The following is a 21,161-nucleotide window of genomic DNA, read 5'->3' on the forward strand; positions in this document are numbered from 1 at the left end:
AGTACAACAGCTTCCCTTGCTGTAGCTTAATTTCTAATGGTGCTGGAGGATTCATGTGAACTGTGTTGCTTCTTTGGTACTCTCTTAAAAAACGTTCAGAACCACCCACCCATCTCTGTATAATAGGACTTTATATTACACCATTTTTCCTGGAACCAGTAATTGTTTTTACAGTTGCTGAATGTAACAGAGAATCCCCTGGTTTTTCCCTGCTTCAGCAGGAATGTTAGAGGTTTAAATATTCCAGATTCAGATACTTATCAATGACTTCTCTTATCACTTTTCTACATGAGTGAGTGAGTGAGTATGCAACCATTGTTACCTTCAGACAGTTTATGGCACCATCAAGTGGGATGCCATTTTATGACATTTCCATGAGAAAATATATTAAGTAGATGCCTACTGTTTTGTTGTCTTGATTTGTTTACGTTTGTGACCAGTCAGATATTCACATGTTTTAGGTGCTACAGAAATTACTGAATAGCTTATAAATTTAATACTTACCTGAAGGAACATTTGAAACATTGTGTACCTACTACAGTGTAAAAAAATACCTTAAATGTGTTAAATGCTTCCTATGTTATGTTCCTTAGTTTAAATTGCTGTTGTGAGCAAACTGGTAAAAGGCTTGGAAAAATGTCTTAAAGTTAGCAGTTCAGTGAATAGGACTGGAAATGGAGAGAGAAATTGTGTTCTTTCTGCCTCAAAATCATATAGCACGTTGGTGATCAGTTGCTTGGCCAGACATTTTTTGCTCTCATTCTTCTTGTGTGTTTTTTTTTTTCACATTGCATATTGCAGGAGAGTCTTCCTTAAACTTTTTAGAATGCATCTCCTACCAGTTAGGCCCTTTCTGCTGGCACAAACGATTTTCAGCCACTACACAGAGACTTAGGCTTTCATGGTTGCTTTAATGTGCCACAAATCCGTGATGCAGCTTCCCTCTCCTTTGTGCCACTGGTGTACCTGCATCATAGGCTGAATCAGAGATGACTTGGTTAAAGTTCATCTTTTTGGCTTGTCTGGTGAACTCTGGTTGAAAACAGACACTTCCAGTTGGAGTGTGGACTGTGTTAAATTAGATGAGCCATACAATCACAGCCTCATTATGTCTCTTTTCCATGGCAGGATTCATCCAGGGAGGCTCATGGCCTTAATAGCAACTGTACAGGATTTCAGCCTGTGTTAAATTTGCAACTCACTAAATGTTGTAGAGGGAATACACTTTGAAATTTGGAGGTAATTGGCAAGGGCCTGTGTTACAGGTGCTGCTATTTCAGATTTCAGTATTGTTAAAGCTCTTTTCATTAATGTGAAAAGCAGCTGTTGTGTGCAAGTCCTTGTCACACTGGACACCTGGACAGAAGGCCTGTATGTGCAGAGAAATGTTTCTAACCAAAACCAGTCTGAAAGGCCTTAGCTCTGTCTGCGTGCCACATCAGGGAAGTAAAACATTGGCAATGCTCTTTTGCAGATAAGGAGTTGTATGCCTGGATGAAGTGTGTGAAGGGACAGCCTCATGATCACAAGCACCTGATGCCAACACAGATTATTCCAGGCTCTGGTAAGGCCATATGCAAACAAGCAGAAGCTGCTTTTTCCCCAGGTCTCCCTGTGAAAGCAGGGCCATAGTTGTTTCTTGAAACTTCTCATTTTCCATTTAAAAACCTGGGAATTGGGTTAAATCATTGCAAGAAGGCAAGTGGCTCTGGGCAGTTATCAGCACTGGGCACAGATGATGATGAAAATAAGAGAAGTGTGCTGGCAGATGTGTAAAGGGGTTTTGGGGACAGGCAGGGAAGAAATTGAGGGCCTTTTTTGGATGGACTTCTCCTTTGCAGAGCAGAATAAAACAATCAGAATGTATTTAATAAATCTGACCTTAGCTGTTAAAAGAAAATGTTTAAATAGTACCACTGAGGCAATGGATTTTGGGGTATTTGTATTTCACTGTTGTGTGTCCCATGCCCAAATTCACTGCATTTTGATTGAGCAAAATGCAATGAATGCAATTTCATGATAACTGAAAAACTAAGCAGGAATCCTAAACCCAGCTACATTCAGATTTCTGCTTACAACTAAGTAAATTCTCTGAAGTAGTGCCTTTAGGTGTGGTGTAGTGGTTGTTAGCACAAAATTTCTGTCAGCATTGATACAGACCAGAAAATAGAAAACTGAAATGTGTCCTTAAATGTACTAAGTAAATTCCCAGGTTATTTTAAGCTCAAAATACAGAACCGAGTCGTTATTCCATGGGTTGTTGCATGTTAGTTCAGGTAGAAATGAAGGTTGGGTAGATTCCATAACAAATTCAAATTGTGACATTTCCCAGAACAGGTTCTAGACTGAAACTGGTTTGAATTTTAAATTGTGAAAGTGAACCACTCATCTGGAAACAGCACAATGTAGACTGCCTACTTAACCTCAGTTTTGTTCTTCTGTGCGTGCCCATTACCAAACAGCCTTCATTTACATGCTCACATACTGATTTTTTTGTCAAGACACGGCTCACTTCAGTCTGTAGCTGATGGTTTTGTTGAATGAAGCAATGATATACCCATTGAACAAAGAGAAGTAAATAATTACTGGCTTGCTTGATGTGTGCCATGCAATGGGAATGCAGACTAAAGCTCAGATTATTCAGAAGAGTAGTGTGCAATTATTTAATTGAGTGTCTCTGTGCACAGGCTTAAAGATAAACTGGGCAGTCATTTTGGGGTAGTTTTGAGTGGTGAACTCAGGATTTTTAATAGTTTAAAACATCACCCTGTGTATGTTGTAAAGAGGGTCATAATGATTGACAGCTAGTAATGTTTTTCTTCTTATTGTCTTCAGTTTTGACAGATCTTTTAGATGCTATGCACAATATTAGAGAAAAATTTGAAATTAAATCCCATTGTCAGTGCACCATCAAGCAGAACACACAAGCTGGCAAGCTCCCTGCAATGAATGGTGTGTCTCAGGTGAGTCTAAAATGTGTGTATGTATTGCATCTTGTTCAAGTGTTCTAACCCTGGTGGATTTTCGTATTTGAAAAGTACCAGTTGCATTTTAGTTTGCATGTGTGGGGGTTAAATGCTGGCCATGTCTTTGAGATACATTAAAGTGAAGCTATGTAGTTAAAAATAAATTTGTTCTTCACAGGTTTTGCAGAATGTCCTTAACCACAGTAATAAAATTTCTCTGTGTATGCCTGAGTCTCAACAGCAGAATACTCCTCAAAAGTCTGAGACAAATGGTAACACAAGTCCAAGGAGTGATGTGAGCACAGACAGCAAGTTAACACCACCTGAATCCCAGTCCCCACTGCACTGGCTGGCTGATCTTGCAGAGCAGAAAGCCAGAGAAGAAAAAAAAGGTATATGTTTGAAATTGTCATATCATGTCCATGACTTTGGGGGCACTGCTGGTACTTTTCAGATGACACCAAGCTGGGAACGTGTGTTGATTTTTTGGAAAGTAGGAGGGCTCTGCACAGAGAGCAGTATGGTATATGGGCAGAGTCCAGTAGGATGAAGTTTATTAAGTCCAAGTGCTGAGTCCTGCATTTTGGCCATAATAATCTCCTGCAATGCTACAGGCTGGGGGCAGAGTGGCTGGACAGTGGCCAGGCAGAAAGGGACCTGGGGGTGCTGGTGCACAGTGACTGAACATGAGCCAGCAGTGAGCCCTGGTGGCCACGAAGGCCAAGGGCTCCTGGCCTGGATCAGCAGGAGCAGGGAGCTCATTCTGCCCCTGTGCCTGGCACTGGTGAGGCCACACCTGGAGCACTGTGTCCAGCTCTGGACCCTCAGTTTGGGAAGGACGTTGAGACGCTGGAGCGCGTCCAGAGGAGGCAACGGGGCTGGAGAGGGGCTGGGAACACAAACCCTGAGAGGAAGCACTGAGGGAGCTGGGGGTGCTCAGCCTGGAGAAAAGGAGACTCAGGGGTGACCTTATCACTCTGCACAGCTCCTGAAAGGTGGCTGTGCTCAGGTGGGGTTGGTCTCTTCTCCAGGCAGCACTGACAGAACCAGAGGACACAGTCTCAAGCTGTGCCAAGGGAAATAGAGGTTGGATATTAGGAAAAAGTTTTTTATTGAAGGGGTGATAAAGTACTGGATCTCAGAGATCCTCAGAGAGAGTCACCTTCCCTGGATGTGTTTAAAAATGATTGGATGTTGCACTCAGTGCCATGGTTTAGTTGAGGTGGTATTAGGGCATGGGTTGGACTTGACTTAAAGGTCTCTTCCAAGCTAGGGATTCCATGTGGTTCTGTAATTAAATTAATTTAAAAAAATAATGCCATTTGCTGTTTACAAAAAGAAAAGATTGTTCTTTTCTCTGCTGATTCCAAGCTTGAAACTGCATTGCCTTTCCCTGGTGGCATCAGAATCCGTCAGCAGGAGATGGCTGGTGGAATGCTGGTGTGCTGTGGAACTATTTCCAGCTACAGCGTGTCTCACTCAGGACAGGCACTCACTCAGCTGCAGGTCTGAGATGCTGAGGAAGGCCTTTCCTTGGTCACACTGTTTGACTGTGTTTTGAAGGAGGTAGTTCATCCTGTGGTGTGTTTCCAGGTGAATCAAGCACTAGAGCTGCAGTCTGTTACCACCACTAGGAAGTGCAGGGTACTGGTGCTGTTCCTATGTGTTCACCACACATATGATGATACAACAGTGTAAACTTGCAATGATGATTTTTGTTTTAGAGAACAAAGAATGTCCTTCTGGAAAACACTCGAAGGAAGGGAAGGACCAGGATAATTTGGAGTCCCCAAACTGTAAAAGTTCCCCTCCTGCATCCCAGAACAACGAGCAGGGCTCAACCTTACGAGATCTGTTAACTACGACAGCAGGCAAACTGCGTCTGGGTTCTACGGATGCTGGCATTGCTTTTGCTCCAGTGTACTCTACAGGAACAGCAGTAAGTGTTTACAGGATGCACAGTTTTTCTCTTAGGATTTGAAAATCTCTATCAGTCTGTTCTGGCACATTACAGTTAGAGCAGTCTGATAGGTATATTACTTTAAATACTCATTCATAATTAAAACTTCATATGCACACACACGCACACATCAACATTTGATTTGTTTTTATATGTGATGATAATTGATACAACATCAGAAATGTTAGTCTCTGTAAAAAGGAGTTGCATTAAGTTGCTTTTACATTGTTTAAGCATGCATTTGTTTTCTAACAGAGTGGCAAGAGTGGAAGGACTATGCCAAACATTCTTGATGATATAATTGCTTCAGTAGTAGAAAACAAGATTCCACCAAATAAAACACCAAAGATAAATGTAAAATCTGAAATAAAAGAAGAGCCAAAGGATGATAAAAAAAGTATTCAGGATGACTGCAGTAAACGGTACAGTGATATCCAGTATTCGTGGATCTGTGACAAGCATGTTCTGTGGCTCAGAGATCATAAAAACACCAACAACTGGAAGCTCTTCAAGGAGTGCTGGAAACAAGGAAGGGTAGGTATTGAGCAGGTTGGTTAGTAAAGTGACATCAGCAGGAGCTCTGGTCCTGCTGATATGAAAGGACAGAAATGCCTAACTCCATGTTTGAAACTGGGGGTAAAAAAAGGTTGTCAGGTATAGCCCGCAGATGAGCCTTGTGTAGTTAAACTTGAGTTAACCAGTAATAATAAATAAGGTATTCTGTTGTGGAGTTTCAGATTCCAAGAAGGGTTGACAGCTTTGGATATGGGTGCTGTTGGGGTAGTGTTAACAGCCCAGTAAGGCCAAGATCCTCCATGTGTGTTCCAGACACGTTTGTATTCCAGTTGAGTTAAGGAATTTGTCTGCGTGTGAAAGGATAAGTACTGATTTTTAAAAGGTATTTTATTTTACACTTCACAGCCTGTTTTGGTGTCTGGTATGCATAAGAAAATGAACTTCAGCCTGTGGAAAGCTGAGTCAATCAGTCTGGATTTTGGAAATCAGCAAGCAGATATCTTGAATTGCAAGGACAGTATCATTTCAAACACCAATGTCAAGGAGTTCTGGGATGGTTTTGAAGATGTTTCAAGTATGTTCCTTAAAATGTGTTATGGTATTGATTCTGAACATGATTAGTGTTAGACACTAGTTAAAAATTGTCATTGTGGATCTTGAGGCTTTGAAGAAACTTTAAAAAGAATGCTCTAGGTAATCTGTTTCCAGAGAATGTGGTGGAAACTTGCATTTTGTATCTCTGCAGAATTAAGGATGCACTGTAATACTAGCTAGGTCTGACTAAGAAACTGGACAAATGTCCTTCTTTCTTAACTAGCTGAGTTTGGTTTGTATCATTCTTGAGTCTTGAAATCAGCTATCTCCTGTTTATGCATGAAATTTTGATTCTTGGCAGGTTTAGAGTTAATGTTTGTATTTTAGTTGAATACAGTGAAACACCTACAGTGCATTAGTTTCTAATTATTTCTCTTACTTACAGAACGGCAGAAGGTAAAAAATGGAGAAACAGCTCTGCTAAAACTGAAGGATTGGCCTTCTGGTGAAGATTTCAAGGCCATGATGCCAGCAAGGTATGTTAATATTAGATGTTCTTCAGTCAATCTTAGTATTACTCTTATTTTCTCTCTCTACATAACGGTGCAAATTCAATTATATTCTTTTTTTTCATTCTCCTCCAGATATGAGGACTTACTAAAAAGTTTACCCTTGCCTGAATATTGTAGTCCAGAAGGAAAACTAAACTTGGCTTCTCATCTGCCAGGATTTTTTGTCCGTCCAGATTTGGGACCCAGACTGTGCAGTGCATATGGTGAGTTTGCCCTGTAAATGCAGCAGTTACCTCTTCCCTAAACTTGGAGAATATCACATTACCATGCTTGACAGAAAGCTGAGCTTTCTTGAAGAATAATTGTTCACTGAATGTAGGGGAAACACTGACTGACTTGGGTATTTAACATGGGAGTCTATTTGCTTCTCCATTTCTTTCCATCTTTTCTTATGCTGTTACAGTGTTCTGAAGCTTATAAATGGTTAGCTGCTTCTACACAGCGATAGAACCTGTCTTTAGTAATGCTGTGTGACAAAATCCTTCATGAAATATCATTGTATTCATAATTATGGTCATAAATTGATCTCATATTTTTCATAATTTGTGTGCTGTACACTCAAAAACCTGTTCAGAAAAGGTTGTTTCCTTCAGACACTTTCTGTGTGCTTCTTCTTTTGCAAAGAATTTTGTTCAATTCTGTTTTACAAATTGTTGTAATAGGACAAGAAATGAGCAGTAATTTGTGACACAGTGGCTTTGGTTTTAAAAGTTCTCCAAATATAGCCTGTGAAAGAAGCATATTAACAATAGTGATAACGGCATGGCTCTGAGAACTGAGTCATTAATGCCTCTCTGAGGTAATGCTGCTCTAAGGCTGTGTTCCAGAGTGTCCTTTTGACTTAAGTATGTTTGTTTCCACTTCTTCAAACTAAAATGAGTTTTCCTCTTTAGGCATGATTTTGGTTAAGAACTCTCTTACAGCCAGACATAAAAGTGACAGATTTGATAACCTTGTGTATTCATTGTACCTGTATTCTGCCCTGAACAGCCTGAAGGGTTGAAGAGGAATGGAACATCGTGGTCAGGAAATGTCTCTGACCATTCCTCTTGAGACGTTTTGTTGTGACACAGATGCTGTGTAGGGACAGGTACCTGGGCTAAGAGAGAATCTCAGGGACTCTGTTAAAAAGTAATGTTTTCTTGTTTAGCAGGTGAACCAAAAGCATGTTTTTAATTTGTCTATCTCAGTGCTGCCAAGTATACTTCAGAAATTTCTTCGCTGTTATTACATGTTCTGATTTGAATATGCAATACAAACAAATCTTAATTTTATCTTGTAACATAGGTGTGGCTGCTACTAAAGACCATGACATAGGAACCACAAATCTCCATATTGAAGTTTCTGATGTCGTGAACATCCTTGTTTATGTTGGCATAGCCAAAGGAAATGGAGTGCTTTCCAAATCAGGTAATGTGAATCTCACTCACCGTAAGAGGTGTCGATGGACTGAATGTTCTGCCCCTTCTAAAACTGACACCCTTCTTTGGAAGGCAGTGAAACAGATCTGTGAGAACGTGCTTACAGCTGGGTGATTCTTTGTTCCAAGGGTTTGCACACACATTAGTTCTTTATAAAATACACTGCAGTTCATTAATTATGAAATGGTATTTCAAACTCTTTCCACTCTTTTTGCCATTACGTGTAATTGATGCACCATTGCTGTGCTGGGACTGGCATGGCTAATGGAAGTGCAGGGTGAAGGATTTTCTCTGGAAGCTGTGCTGGTTCTAACAATTATGTCAGGATGATGTATTTGCCAAACCTTCTGCTTATGCTGCTTCTTCTGGATGCATTGTGCTTACTCTATTGAATTTGGGCTGTAATGTAGTTTTTCAACACTGGAGAGCTTAAATTGGTGTGTGTTAGTCGTCTCTATGAGGTTTATTGCTTACGTGAACAGTCTTTAAATCATTGAAATAGTTTTTGTTTCTTTGCCCTTTTTCTTTTGTCCTCTTACTCCGTAATCAGCAAATGTAGATTTTGGGTGTGACTAATAGAGCTGCAGTAAGGTTTGTCTTTCATTTGCTTTGTTTCCACTTGTGTATGCATGGAGTTAACAGCAGCAAACTTGAGCATCCTGGGAGAGCTCTGGCTGCAGCAACAGCATGCTATACACTGCTTGTGCTGACTGCAGGAAAACACCTTTTTCATCTTTTCATTTTTTGGTACCAGCCCTGCTTGTTTGTTTCAGGTAGGAGATTGTGTTCTGTGGAATTCAGGAAATGTGAAAAAAGTACAAAAATTAAACTTATTTTTAAGGTATCCACAGCATTTATGTTCTGGTAACGAGTTACAGACAACAGAAAGATCACCTGGTGGCTTCTGTTGCATTCAGCAAACTTCATCTGCTCAGTCTCACACAAGAAATTTGAAAACAAGGTGTTTAGTTTCTGCAGTTTTTTCTCCTTCTCACATTTAAAGAATATTTTTGTTGAACCACAGGAGTTTTGAAGAAGTTGGAAGAGGAAGATTTGGATGACCTTTTAAGGAAGCGGTTGAAAGATTCAAGTGAATTACCTGGTGCTTTGTGGCACATTTATGCTGGCAAAGATGCTGACAAGATAAGAGAGTTTCTGCAAAAGGTTAGATTTATTACACATAATTTATAAATATAACCGAAGTAATTGGTAAATCAAAGGGGGCTGGCAAAAACCACAAACCTACCTCAGTGTTAGAGAAGGCAGGAAGGCAAAATTATTTCCTTTATAGCACATAAAGGACATAAAATAAATTATACTCGACCTGCTGCACCACCAGCAAATAAAGTACGTAACACATCTACTGACTTTGTAATAGTGACAGGTGGCCTGTAACTGAAGGCTTGGGAGGGCATGGAACTCTTGCCCTGTTCTAATACCAAAGATAATACGTGGGATGGTGTTTTTCTGTCATTGGTCCATTATTGTATTCTTGCTGCTGAATTTTTGGTGAATTTTCCCGTGCCACATCCCCTGACCTCACCACCCAGTGGCCACCAGGCTTTGCCAGGACTGTGTCCCATCAGTCAGCACCGGAGCGTGGCTGGGCTCTGGTGAAGGTGGAAGCAGTGGGAGAACGTGCCCAGGGGCAGCAAGCCTAACCTGGCTGTGTTGCAGATCATCCTCCAGTGGCGTGTGGTGATCAGTTAGAGCCACATCAGAACCTTTCAGGTTGTTCCCTAGGATGAATATCTGTCAGTGCCTTAAATGTAGGGGTTCCATCTTGGAAGCAGTTTTCTGTGCCCTGTCCTTAGCACGTTTTTGTGCTCTGGAAGGTGGCCTTGATAGAAGACACAGAAATACCAAAGTATCACTGAAGTGATTGCTTTGCTCGAGGAGATGCCTTCACTGTCTTCTTCTGTGAGGAGAGATCAGATGAGTTTTAACTGGCTGCAGCAAAGGGGTCCATAAACAAACTGGGGGACAAGGGCTCTGCTGTGAGCAGAAAGGCCTAAAAAATTCAGCAGTGAAGATTCCCTTTGACAATAAAGCAGTGTTTCTGCACCAGGCCAGCTGTCCTCCAGTGACTCAAACATTTGCTCTGTGGCAGGCTGAACTGTGGGGAAAAATGAGCACTGGTAAGTAAAACAAAGCTAATTCCAGGAGATTATGAATTATTCAGCAAGACTGTTTGTTCATTCAAAAAGTAGGTGCTCATAAATTAGATGGTGGCTTTTCAGTTTGAAAAAGAGAGTTGTGAATTAAGTCATGAGTGCAAAGGAATAGGTGGACATAGGGAGGAAATGCTGACTACTCCCTCAGCACTTTGGAAACTATTGTGAATAGCTGTTGTACTATTTGAGCAGCAGGTTTGAAACAGAAGCATTGAGGATGCTGTGTAAAGATGTTTGTCATTTGCTACCACAGGTAGCGCTGGTATCCCGAGTGAATTGTGTCCCACCATGTATTTCAGGAGTGGGGTATTTGGGAAGTACTGACTTGGAGATTAATTGATGGGTAATCCTTGGGACTGCTTTGCTGCTGATAAGATATAAAATCTCAGTATCTTGTTAGAAGGGTGATAATACTCAAGGAGGGTTTCAAGTTCTGCATCACATAATTCCATTTATTTAATAAATAAAAGCAAAAAAAATGTTTATAATGAGATACTTGTTTTATGACTTGTGATAGGTGGATTAGGTCTCTGTTCTTTATATGTAATAACTTTTTTATTTTTTAGTGACTAGGATTGATTTTGTAGCAGTTGATTAGGAGTAATATTTGTTCCCCTGTGGTTCACTTGATGAGAAATGGTTGTGCAATTCCATTTGCAGATGTCAGGAAGTATTTTTATGTGTTCATCATTTTTTCTGAATACCTTCATAGGGTGGTAGGAAAGCAGCTTCTCATCCCAGCGTGGCTGAGGTTGCAAGGGGCCCCTTTGAGGTCCCTTCTGTCCAGCCCTGTGCTCAAGCTGAGTCACCTGGAGCAGGTTTCCCAGAACTACAGCCTTTGGCTTTGTTGGCTGCTTTTTTCCTGAGCTAAGGTAGTGATGTTGCATGCCTGTCAAAACTGAAGAAGATTGTAAGCCTGAGGAATTGGCAGCACAGGAACTCCTGAGCTCAGATTTTATTTTCTGGATGAAAGAAGTCACACAGAGAGCATGTTGCTTATTAATAGATTATTGTGCTGAGTTCTTTAAGGCTCTGCACTTTGAAGTGGGAGTGTTGCAGATGTCTTCAGTGAGACTTCCCAGATCCTTCGGGGTAGTTTTCAATCCATAGCCAGAGTTCTTGTTTGGTATTGGGAACTGAGTGGTGTTGTTTGGCGAGGTGGTATACCTAAAATTTATCAGCAAAAGGTTTGGTTCTTTTGGAAGTTATTTGGGATCTTTTCTGTACTTAACAGATAGCAAAGGAGCAAGGCCTGGAAGTTTTACCAGAGCACGATCCAATCCGTGACCAGAGCTGGTATGTGAACAAAAAACTTCGCCAAAGACTTTTTGAAGAATATGGAGTAAAAACCTGCACAGTTATTCAGTTCCTTGGTGATGCTATTATTCTACCAGCAGGAGCACTTCATCAGGTAATGTACCTTAGGTTGAAGACATACAAGATGAGTAACTCTTTTCTGAAGATATGGATACATCTGTGCTCAGTTACATATGTGAGCGTGTAGGAATGTAAAATAAGGTACATCTGCTGGTGTAGCTCACTAACATACAGCAAATTGAATGCCTTAAGTATTAGTTCATTTTTTACTTCACAATTACAAATGAACAGACCATTATTAACCATTGCTTTCCACTTTTCATTTCTGTAGCAAATGTCTAAGCAAACTTGAGTCTAGTTATGGCAGAGTCAGGTTAGTAATTTTCTTCTTCTAAGCCAGAAGTTAACCAAATGGAGGAGGGGCAGGGAGAGCAACTTGAGCAGGTATGGATGGTAAGCACCTGGATATCAAGTGTAGTTGTTTTTGTCTTTAGCTGTAGGAGAATTGTAGTGGGTGTTCTGGTGTTTCTGTAACAGATATTTGGTTGTTTTCCCATGCCACATTTAAGTTCCTTTTAACGCAGAAGGTACATCAATCACCAGAAGTCATCATTGTCTCTTCAGCAGCTTTTCTTACTCTGAGAAAGTGTGATACCACCTTTGCAGCAGCTAAGCAATCTGATCTGTAGTTGGGTAAGAAAAGCACTGCCAGTGGGGCAGTTCTGGAGAAGCAGGACGAATTTCTGTTAGTCAGCCTCAGTTGCCCCCTGGCATAAAGGGTTTGTTACTGCCTTTAGGCCTTTTTCTTCCCCTCACAGCCTGTAAACTGCTGCTCCTTGGTGAAAATGGGAAGAAAGCTCAGTTGTTTAGGTGAGATTTTTAGGCATTCTAGATTTCTTTCCTGCTTCAGCAGCAAGTGGGGGCTGCTGGCTTGCTGTCTTGCCAGCTGTCAAGCACCACTAATGAGGTCATTGACTGTCAATGAGGAGCATCCCCACCCCGCAGTTGGTTGTAAACCATTGTGATGTTGAAGACCTATCGTTGATCTCCCTGTGGGTTCAAGTGATGCCAAGCCTTTCTGAACGAGGTGCTGTTTGGTTTCCAATCTGTAGATCAGCTTCCAGCTGTGGCAGAGGGGAAGCGATGGCTCACCATGTCCCTGTGGCCGGGGCAGTGGGGTTTCCTCTGTGAAAAACTGACAGGGGTGTAGTGATGACAGGAGTCATGTCCCTGCTCTCTCTCTGGCTGTGTCTGTTGTGGGGCATTGCAAGCAGCTGGTACCTTACCTGGACTAGGCTCCTCCTCATCCGCAGGGGTGTAGTGATGACAGGGGTCATGTCCCTGCTCTCTCTGGCTGTGTCTGTTGTGGGGCATTGCAAGCAGCTGGTACCTTACCTGGACTAGGCTCCTCCTCATCCCACTGACTTCCTGCGTGGGTTTGACGTGGTGGTGCATAGCTCTGGAGGGTCTGTGTGGATTTGTTTTCTGGTGCAGGAAAGGAAAGACCCAGACAGCCCCAAACAGACCTTGCTGACCCAAATCCAGGGAGGTGTAGTTTGCCTTCCCCCAAACAATGACTCAGGGCTTGATGTTGTTTCACAAATGTGGAGGAACATCTGACATTGCTGCTGTTCTTGGCTCATGTTAGGCTATAGAAGTTGGCACTCCCAGAGTAATGTATCGCATGCTCCAGCAGCCTTTCTCTGTCTCATGAAACAAGAGAGAGATATCCCTGATAGAAGAGTGGAAGGGAACCCAGGGGAAATAACAAATGTACTGGGAAATCTGTTCTGTATAGCATGTGCCATTATATAGAGGCATACAGAATATAAAACATGAAGTAGTGGGACTGTTCCAGTCTTCCCTGTACTTTATATATTTAAGGACCAAAAATAAGACCACTCTTATCTTTATCTCCTTGGCTTTAAACTGCAGATTGTGTTTGAAGTGGTAATGTTCTGGCTTCTGGCACCAAGGAGTTAATAACATGGTGTTTTTAAACCTTAGTGGGTGAAGCTGAGAACCTTTTCATCTTCAGTAAGAAGTTCCTGTGAATCTGCCACGTAGGAGGAAATAAAAGCATCGTGTTCTTTCATGTATGTGCATAGTGCTCTCTGTAGAGATGCGTAAATACTGACCTTAGGGATCAGCACCAGCACTTCAGAGATACAAAGCACATTTAAAAACGGAAAAATAAGTCTGCACAAGAATACATACCATGTTAAGTTTACACATTAAGTGTTTCAGATTTACATGCACATTATGAACCTTTTAATTATTAAAACTGGGTAAGAGTTGATGCTAAATTAGGTGGTAAATTAACATTTTTATTTGCTCATGAGTAATGTTGTGGAGCAGAAGAAATCAGACTGAGGGCTGGAGCTCGGGAGCCTGGCTGCCTGTGGTTGCTGCATAAGTGTAGTTCTGACTCTTCGTTCTGGAGCCACTTAGGATTGTTGGCACACTGCTGCTTCTGACGTGCTGGTCTAGAATGTACTGCCCTAACATGGAGGAGGTTCCCCCTTCCCCCCGGTTCTATGGATTCACGTCTGGCTTTTAAAGTAACTTATTCTTCACATTTCATGGCAGCATATTGCATTCCACTTGCTTCCCAGCTTTCTCCCCCTCCCTGTGTACTTGCAGGCAGCAGTCACATTCTTCTTGTGATGACTGCAGCAGCAAAGTCAGACTGTTCCTGGTAGGATGGGAGGGACAGCCTCTCCTGTGAGCTGTGACGGGCAGGGCAGCCTTGGCAGCTCCTCTTGTAGAGGAAATTGCTCTCTCAGAAGGAGAATCCAGAAATAGATCCAGCGCTGGACCGGTCACCTCTGCAGATGCTTCCCTGAGTGCTCTGTGAGGGACATCTCCTTTCTTCTTGGCTGTACAGGGTGGGAGCTCAGCAGTGTCCCTGCCTTGCTGATGGCTGCATCTTGTTCCCTCTGTGGCACTTGTGACAGGGAGCCCCTGAGCTCTCCTTGGAACTTCCCCAGCTAAAAAAGGGTGTTGATACTGTTCTTTTGAAAGGTTCACTCTTCTGCTGCTCACTGTGGGTTATGTTATCACAGACATCTCTAGGGATAGCCTCCCTGGTTTTAACTTGGTAGCTCCAAATTGGTAAAATAGTTTACCTAAAAATAAAAAGCTAGAAATACTGGAGTCAGTAATTCAATTGTGGTGTTCAGGAGCCCTGCAAAACTTGGAACAAGTGGAACAAGTTATTATAATGTTGTTTTTTATAGAGGCATTATCTTGATTTAACAGCAGGATTATGTATTGTACAATAACATGCTCGGAGGTAATGTGACATCCTGGCAATGCTCCGATAAGGATTGTAGGATAAAGGTGTGGGCGTTGCATATGCAGAGCTCTGGAGCTCAGCCTTGCAGGAAGTGGCTGATCCTGTGGCCATCAGGATGGGTGGGTGGCCCTTTCTTCCCTGCCCACTCACCTTTCCCTGTCCTGGCCCGAGTCCGAGGCTTTTCCAGCACCGCAGCCGCCTCCCGGCCCTGCTGGAAACGTCTGCTCCGCGTGGGCTGGGTGTGAAGCTGCTCTCAGTTCAGCTGGAAGTGGCACAGCCGTGGGAGTGCTGCACTCCTCGCCCCACAAACCTCAGGGGAATGGTTGCTAAACGTTTCTGTGTGTGTGTCACTGCATCAGCTTGTGTTATAAACATTATAAATAGAACTGCCTGGGGCTGTCAGCGGGGCATTCCCATGCTAAGTACCAGACCAGCCGGGTAAAATCTGTCCCCACAAACTTTCACACGGATAAGACAGGCCCTGGAAGGGAGGGAAGAGAAGACTTGAGGCACAGCAGAATTAAAGGTCTGAGGGAAACAAATGTTTCCTATTCTGCCATGGAGGGATAGGGAGTCAGTAAAACCTTGTCTTAGCGAGCAGAAAGTGAATTAAGGGTGTGGGATTTTCATGGGCTGGCAAGGAGACCAAGGGCAGGTAGAGACTTGAAAGAGGTGGGAAGCCTGTGAGGGAGGGGAGGGGGCTGGAGCTGCCGGCTGCGCAGCACAGAGGTGCCTCACCCCGAGCTCGAGGAAATTCCCTGAGTGCCGGTTCTGCAGCTGCTGCTCTCTCCTGGCTTTCTGCTGTTTGCAGACTGTGTGGCATCAACAAACCCTCCTCGTGTCCAGAATTACTTCTGTTTTGATTAATTCTCAGGAGGGACCAGCGCTGCTTTGTCCTTGATGATGATGATGAACCATCAAAAACCCTGTGTGCAACCTGACTGCTGAGCTGGGGGTTACCTGCTGGGATTTCAGCTGTAGGGGCGAGCTGCTGTGTAAAATCAGACTTGGGAAGGGGTTTTGAAGAAGAAAGTAATTTTTAAACTAAATCCCGTGTCCTCAACTGTGTAGACCCCAGTGGTTTATTTGAATGTCATGTACCATAATGGAATTTTTAGAGTATGCATTTAGAAACTCTAGATTTTGCTAGGTTTCACTTTAAAATACACAGATCTCTGTCAGTCCTGAGCAGGGTGGGATGGGTGGAGTGTTTTCTGGAATGCCTGAGACTCTGCCTCCCCGCCCCCAGGCTTTGGGAATTGAAACTGTTACACAGCTTCTGTGAAGAGCTGTTGGAGTTTGGGGAAAAGAGGGTTTTGACATGCTGAATTAAAAATTACAGTGTAATTTGTAAGGGTTTAGGGGTGAAAACACAAATGTTTCTGAAGGGAGTGAACTGGAGTTGGTGGTTGGGTCACACTGAGGAAGCAATTTCCCTTTCTCCTGTCCTCCGGGTACGACCTGGGTGGTAGGAGAGGTGTCTGTTCCTCAGTCATTATCTCCTGTCAGTAAGAAGAAATGTTCAGAGGAAGAAGTGCTCTTTTCCCTCTGCTTCTCAGCCTCCCCATTTCCCTGTTGATGGTTGTTTCTCTCAAGTATTTCCACTGGCAGTTCCTTTTCCATGAACGTGCCACCTTGCAGCGTGGCAGAGGAGCCAGCTCGGCAGGGCAGGGCAGTCCCGGGGTCGGCAGGCCACGCCTGTGCCGTGCTGGGCAGGCTGAGCGCAGCTGCCGAGGGGGGAACAAGGCCTCAGTGTGGAATTCATGGCGGAGCACAGGCAGCTGTGCAGCGTTCAGTGTGCCTTTGGCAGCAGCCAGCTTAGATAAGTCAGACACATAATTGCTCTCTACCTCTGAAGATGCCCGCTAGTCTGATAAGGCTGTGGTTAAGGCATCTCAAGACCCACTCTTTCCTCAGGTACCTCTGCCAAAGGATAACTCCAAATACTAATTATCAGTCTCTTTTTGTTATTTTGGATAGGTGCAAAATTTTCACAGCTGCGTTCAAGTAACAGAAGACTTTGTGTCTCCAGAACATCTTGTACAGTCATTTCACCTAACGCAGGAGCTGAGGCTGTCAAAGGAAGAAATCAATTACGATGATAAACTGCAGGTAGGACATGAATGCTGCTCTGGAAGGGGCTGGGAAGGCAGGGTGTGCTCGGGCTCATTGGAATGCCGAGCAGTGCGTGGAGCTACTTCCTTGCTGCTGTTCACACAGAATAACAATGAGCAGCAGCATGAATGCCAGGGCTGTAAATGACTCTCCCTTGAGCTGCTGGCTTTATTTCACATTACATTTTAAACTGTGTAAAAAGCTGTTCCTTTTGCATGGGCTTGATGAAGCCTTCATTTTTTCCATCCACTAAGCTTTAGTGCTCAGTCCTAAACTTTGCAGAGTTCCTTAGGTCGTGGGCCTTACTAAAATCTGTCTTATGTTCTCGCAGGTTAAAAATATCTTGTACCACGCAGTTAAAGAAATGGTGAGAGCCTTGAAGATTCACGAAGGTGAAATGGAAGATATGGATGAGAACTGAGCACACTCTGCTTTTTGGAGGTAGCATCATCCAGAGGTTATTTCACCTGATCTGTGAAGGGTATACACACTAATTTAAGCTTCACAAACCATCAGTGCCAAGAAAACACAGTCATCATATTTACTAGTTAATGACACTGCAACGGTAGAGCTTCATATCACAGCCACTGTGATTCCATGTTCCACTTGCAAACAGTTGAGCAGCGTTTGCTGTCTGTATTATAATGTACATGAAGTTTGTGAAATGTCAAAGATTTAAGATGATGTATTTATTTTTGGAAAAAACAACAAAATTCTATGCTATATTGTTGATCAAATGTAAATGTGACTTGTACAGTTTGCTAAAATAATTCAGATCTTTTTCACTACATTGAGACAGTTACTGTGAGAGTAGGACACAAACACCAGCTATTGCCTGCATTTGGGATCTTGCTGAGTCCGCACAGCAGTCATGTCATATTCTGAAAATTACTGCCAAATAATTGTAAACTTTGTAAAATATAAAGTATATAAAGTAGATATTAAATACAGACACTTCAGTATTTTATTGAAGCTATTCAGTGTACAATTAAACGTTTTCAAAAGGTGTAATTTATTTAAAAATTGTCTCATTTTGGTAAAATTTATGTGAACTTTTAAAGCTTAAATATTAAACTTAATATGCTATGTAAATATATACATATATACATTCAATGATGTATTTTTTTAAAACATTGGCTTGCTTTAATTTGTTAAAAGTGCAAGTGTTACACATGCTTTGTACATTGAAGTTGAAAGGGGTTTTACATTTTCCATTAAAATGACTTTGTCAGAGTCGCGGTGTGCGTTTGTTTGTTCCGCTGCCGCCGGGGCGGCCGAGTGCTGCCCTCTGCGGGCCGCAGCCGGCACTGCGGGCCGCCCCTTCCCGCAGGAACCGGCGCTTGCTCCACGGGAAGGGCAAAGGCCTTTTTGGAATGGTTATTTCCTAGCAACTTGCCTTTGATAGTTCAGGTAATACTACAAAATAATGGATGTTTTTTTAAAATGCATTTTTATGGTTTTTTAATTGAATAATGATCAGTGTTAGCAGTTGAGCAGAATTCTAGGTTTTGGAGTGAGTTTGAAAAGCTTTACAAGAAGTGTGCTTTAAGTTACTAAAACTATTCAAATACTTAAGATTGATTATAAAATATTAGGCAGAGCTCATGAGGTGTCCAAAAGGGGATAGTGATTAGCCTGGTTACTGCTTCCAGTGTGACACATCTGACTGGGTTTGGGGTCACCAAAAACCCCAAATCCTCTGTAAGTTACCTTTCAAAATAATAAAGCACAAAAGCAATTCCTCATTCCAAGAGTCAAAATATTTAGTTGGCTTGAAAACTTGGAATTTGTCAAGTTGCAGAGAAATACCAGGGAGTTCATGGTGCTGCACTTAGCAATTGCTTCTTAGCTTTGTACTCTGTTCCATCCATTATCATCTTTATTCTTCTCTGCAGCATTGGCTGAAAGTGGAGGATCTGCCAGTGTACCTTTGCTTAATGAGAAGTGGACTCTAGTTGTACATACTTTTATTTTTTAAGTTCAAGATATGTAAATATTTAAATATTTCCTTCTTCAATTGAGTGGTTTTTTGTATGCCTTATAAGTATGAAATTACCATCCCTGCTGCAGAGTCCCAGTCCCCTTGGTTCTTTTCCTGCAGCCAAGGGCAGTTGCTGGGCCTGGGCCATGGCTGCCATCCCTGCTCATCCCTGTGCTGGTGTGTCTTGGCAGCTGAGTGGGAGGGCAGGGCTTGCTGTCCCCTGAGTTAGTGTCCCAAAGTGTCACATTACCACGCCTGCCCTGGCCGAAGCCATGGATTTTCTCTGCCTCTTCTCCAATGCCTGTACAGCTGCCAGCAGCTGTGCCTCGAGGTGTGAGCTTTGGCACCACCCTCTGGGCCCCACTGAGAGCTGCCCCTGCCTCCCCAGAGAACCTGGGCAGGGATCCCTGGCACCTGCCTGTCAGGCTGAAGATGTTCTTCCTCCTTAAGGGAAATGGGAAGAGAGACTAAACAGTGCCAGAAGTTGTTGAAGGTCACAGGTACTCTAAATACCACAGAAAAATTGTGTAAGTACTTGGTGTACTGGTGTTCTGCTTACTCAGTACCTTAAGGTTTCTGGCTCTGTCACGATGCAGCCGAGCTCCCTGCTCCCCTGCAGGAAATGGGAGCAGGAAGCAGGGCTGGCGCTGTGCTTGCGGCTGTGAGCATGACCAGGGGTGATCACAGCTGATGTCTGACACCACAGAGGGGTTTGTGGGAAGCTGGTTTGTTTTCAGGTTAGTTTTTCCCTCTTGACCATTTCCCCATGTTCTGTGAGGTGTTACTGGGTATGTTTTTCCCATCTTCCTTTGCTAAAGACTCTTGGGGGATTTTCTGCTGTACAATCTCAACTATTTTAATACAGCCAAAAGTATTCACTGAGATCAGCTGAAGCTGTTTGTGCAGGAATGCTGTCAGCTGCTAGAACATGGATATGAAATACTGTGTGTCATCTTTTGCTACCTTCCTGTTGAGCACAAGCTCTTTGTCTGCTTTGCTGTCCATGAAACTCCTCCTTCTTTCTCCTTTCCTGTCATTTGAAAGATCACAGCTCAAGAGTCAGCAAAACTGTGAGCCCTGCTCCCCACACCTCCTCTTTCCCTCTCTTCCAGCTCCTTGTCATCTCCATCCTCAGCACTGCTGCACAGTAAATGGCCACAGCAGTTTCTTTCCTGTTGTAACTGCAGAGGTACCTAATGAAGAAACAAGTTTCTAGCAAAGAACAAAGCAGGGCTCTGATGACCTGAAGTATTTCAGCACAGATGGCTGCTGCATTTATGGTTTAGCAGAAACAGAAATTGCTGGAATTGCTGGCAGGGAAATGGTGGTCCCTGTTAGGGAGGTCAGATGTAGGGGTTTAGAACAGTCTGATTTACAAATCTATTTATTGTACTCCTCCAGCTTCATGCAAGTTGCTCAGATCTGTGTGTGTAGGCCAACCCCCATCTGATCAGCACTACGTTCTCATGCTCTCTGACCTTTTTGGTAGGTGGTAATTTTGTTTGCAGCCTCTCCCGTGACATCCTGTCAAGCCCTCTTCTGCTCTCACAGCTCACAGCCTTCCCTGCCCTGTGCCCGAAACTGGGAATTTCCCTTCCTTCCTCCTTCCACAGCCACTATTGCCTGTTGTGCTGCTTTCCAGAGCAGGATGTTTGTGCTCTCCCCCACATCCGTGCTGGATGAGCTGCCTCACCCTGTTGAGATTCCTGGAGTCGGCCTCTGCTGTGCTTTCCCCTGCTGTCCCCCAGCTTTGTTTCAAACAGTGTCAGCTCTGCCCTGTGCTTTCCACGCTTGGAGCCGTGCTGTGGTGGCTGGGGCGCGGCGTCTCCTTCCCGCCGCGGTGTTGCCATGGTCCGTGTGCCCCAGCAGGCAGCAGGGCACGCAGTGCTGGGGGCAGGCCTTGGATGCAGTGGCCACCACCACGTTCTTTTCTTCCCATCTCAGCAGGGTGGCTCAGGAAACTGCCCGAGGAGCAAATGCCCTGTGGCGTCAGCAGCACACACAAACGAACCTCTGTAGTTTGTTCGTTTGTTCTCAATCGGTTTTGAAAAGGAAGTCACCATCTATAAATAGCTGCTAGGAAAATCTTGCCTCATAGCAAACTGAAGATGTGATTCACCTGATGTGTTGTGTGCAAATAGCTGCATTTTAAACATGGGCCTTTCTAAAGGTAAGTGGTGGACTGAGGGATTTTTGCTGTTATGTCTCAAAGGGAACATTTCTTGTACCTTCCAGCCATACCAAGGCTATACATTCTTGTCCCAGGTGCCTGTTTCTTTGTCCAGTCCCTGGGTCTGTGCTACCTTA

The 21,161-nt window shown here is 43.3% G+C and overlaps 1 protein-coding gene across 10 annotated transcripts in view; it reads left to right on the plus strand.

The window, feature by feature from the left end:
* Nucleotides 1–18,106, plus strand: part of JMJD1C (jumonji domain containing 1C) — a 161,799-nt gene extending 143,693 nt beyond the window's left edge. For 9 of the 10 annotated variants that reach the window (XM_041404702.1, XM_041404707.1, XM_041404704.1 and 6 more), the window contains 13 exons: nt 1,475–1,564; nt 2,836–2,963; nt 3,145–3,358; nt 4,691–4,905; nt 5,182–5,460; nt 5,848–6,016; nt 6,422–6,512; nt 6,621–6,751; nt 7,836–7,958; nt 8,994–9,133; nt 11,378–11,554; nt 16,739–16,870; nt 17,205–18,106. In XM_041404702.1, coding sequence (XP_041260636.1) covers nt 1,475–1,564; nt 2,836–2,963; nt 3,145–3,358; nt 4,691–4,905; nt 5,182–5,460; nt 5,848–6,016; nt 6,422–6,512; nt 6,621–6,751; nt 7,836–7,958; nt 8,994–9,133; nt 11,378–11,554; nt 16,739–16,870; nt 17,205–17,294 — 1,979 coding nt within the window. In that variant the 3' untranslated portion in view covers nt 17,295–18,106. Of the gene's footprint in view, nt 1–1,474; nt 1,565–2,835; nt 2,964–3,144; nt 3,359–4,688; nt 4,906–5,181; nt 5,461–5,847; nt 6,017–6,421; nt 6,513–6,620; nt 6,752–7,835; nt 7,959–8,993; nt 9,134–11,377; nt 11,555–16,738; nt 16,871–17,204 lie in introns of those variants that run through there. The other variant, XM_041404712.1, reaches the window with a different exon arrangement.
* Nucleotides 18,107–21,161: the final 3,055 nt, after the last annotated feature.

The sequence above is a fragment of the Onychostruthus taczanowskii genome, unplaced genomic scaffold, assembly GCF_017590055.1.
Source record: "Onychostruthus taczanowskii isolate IOZ18803 unplaced genomic scaffold, ASM1759005v1 scaffold22, whole genome shotgun sequence".
Lineage (NCBI taxonomy): Eukaryota > Metazoa > Chordata > Aves > Passeriformes > Passeridae > Onychostruthus > Onychostruthus taczanowskii.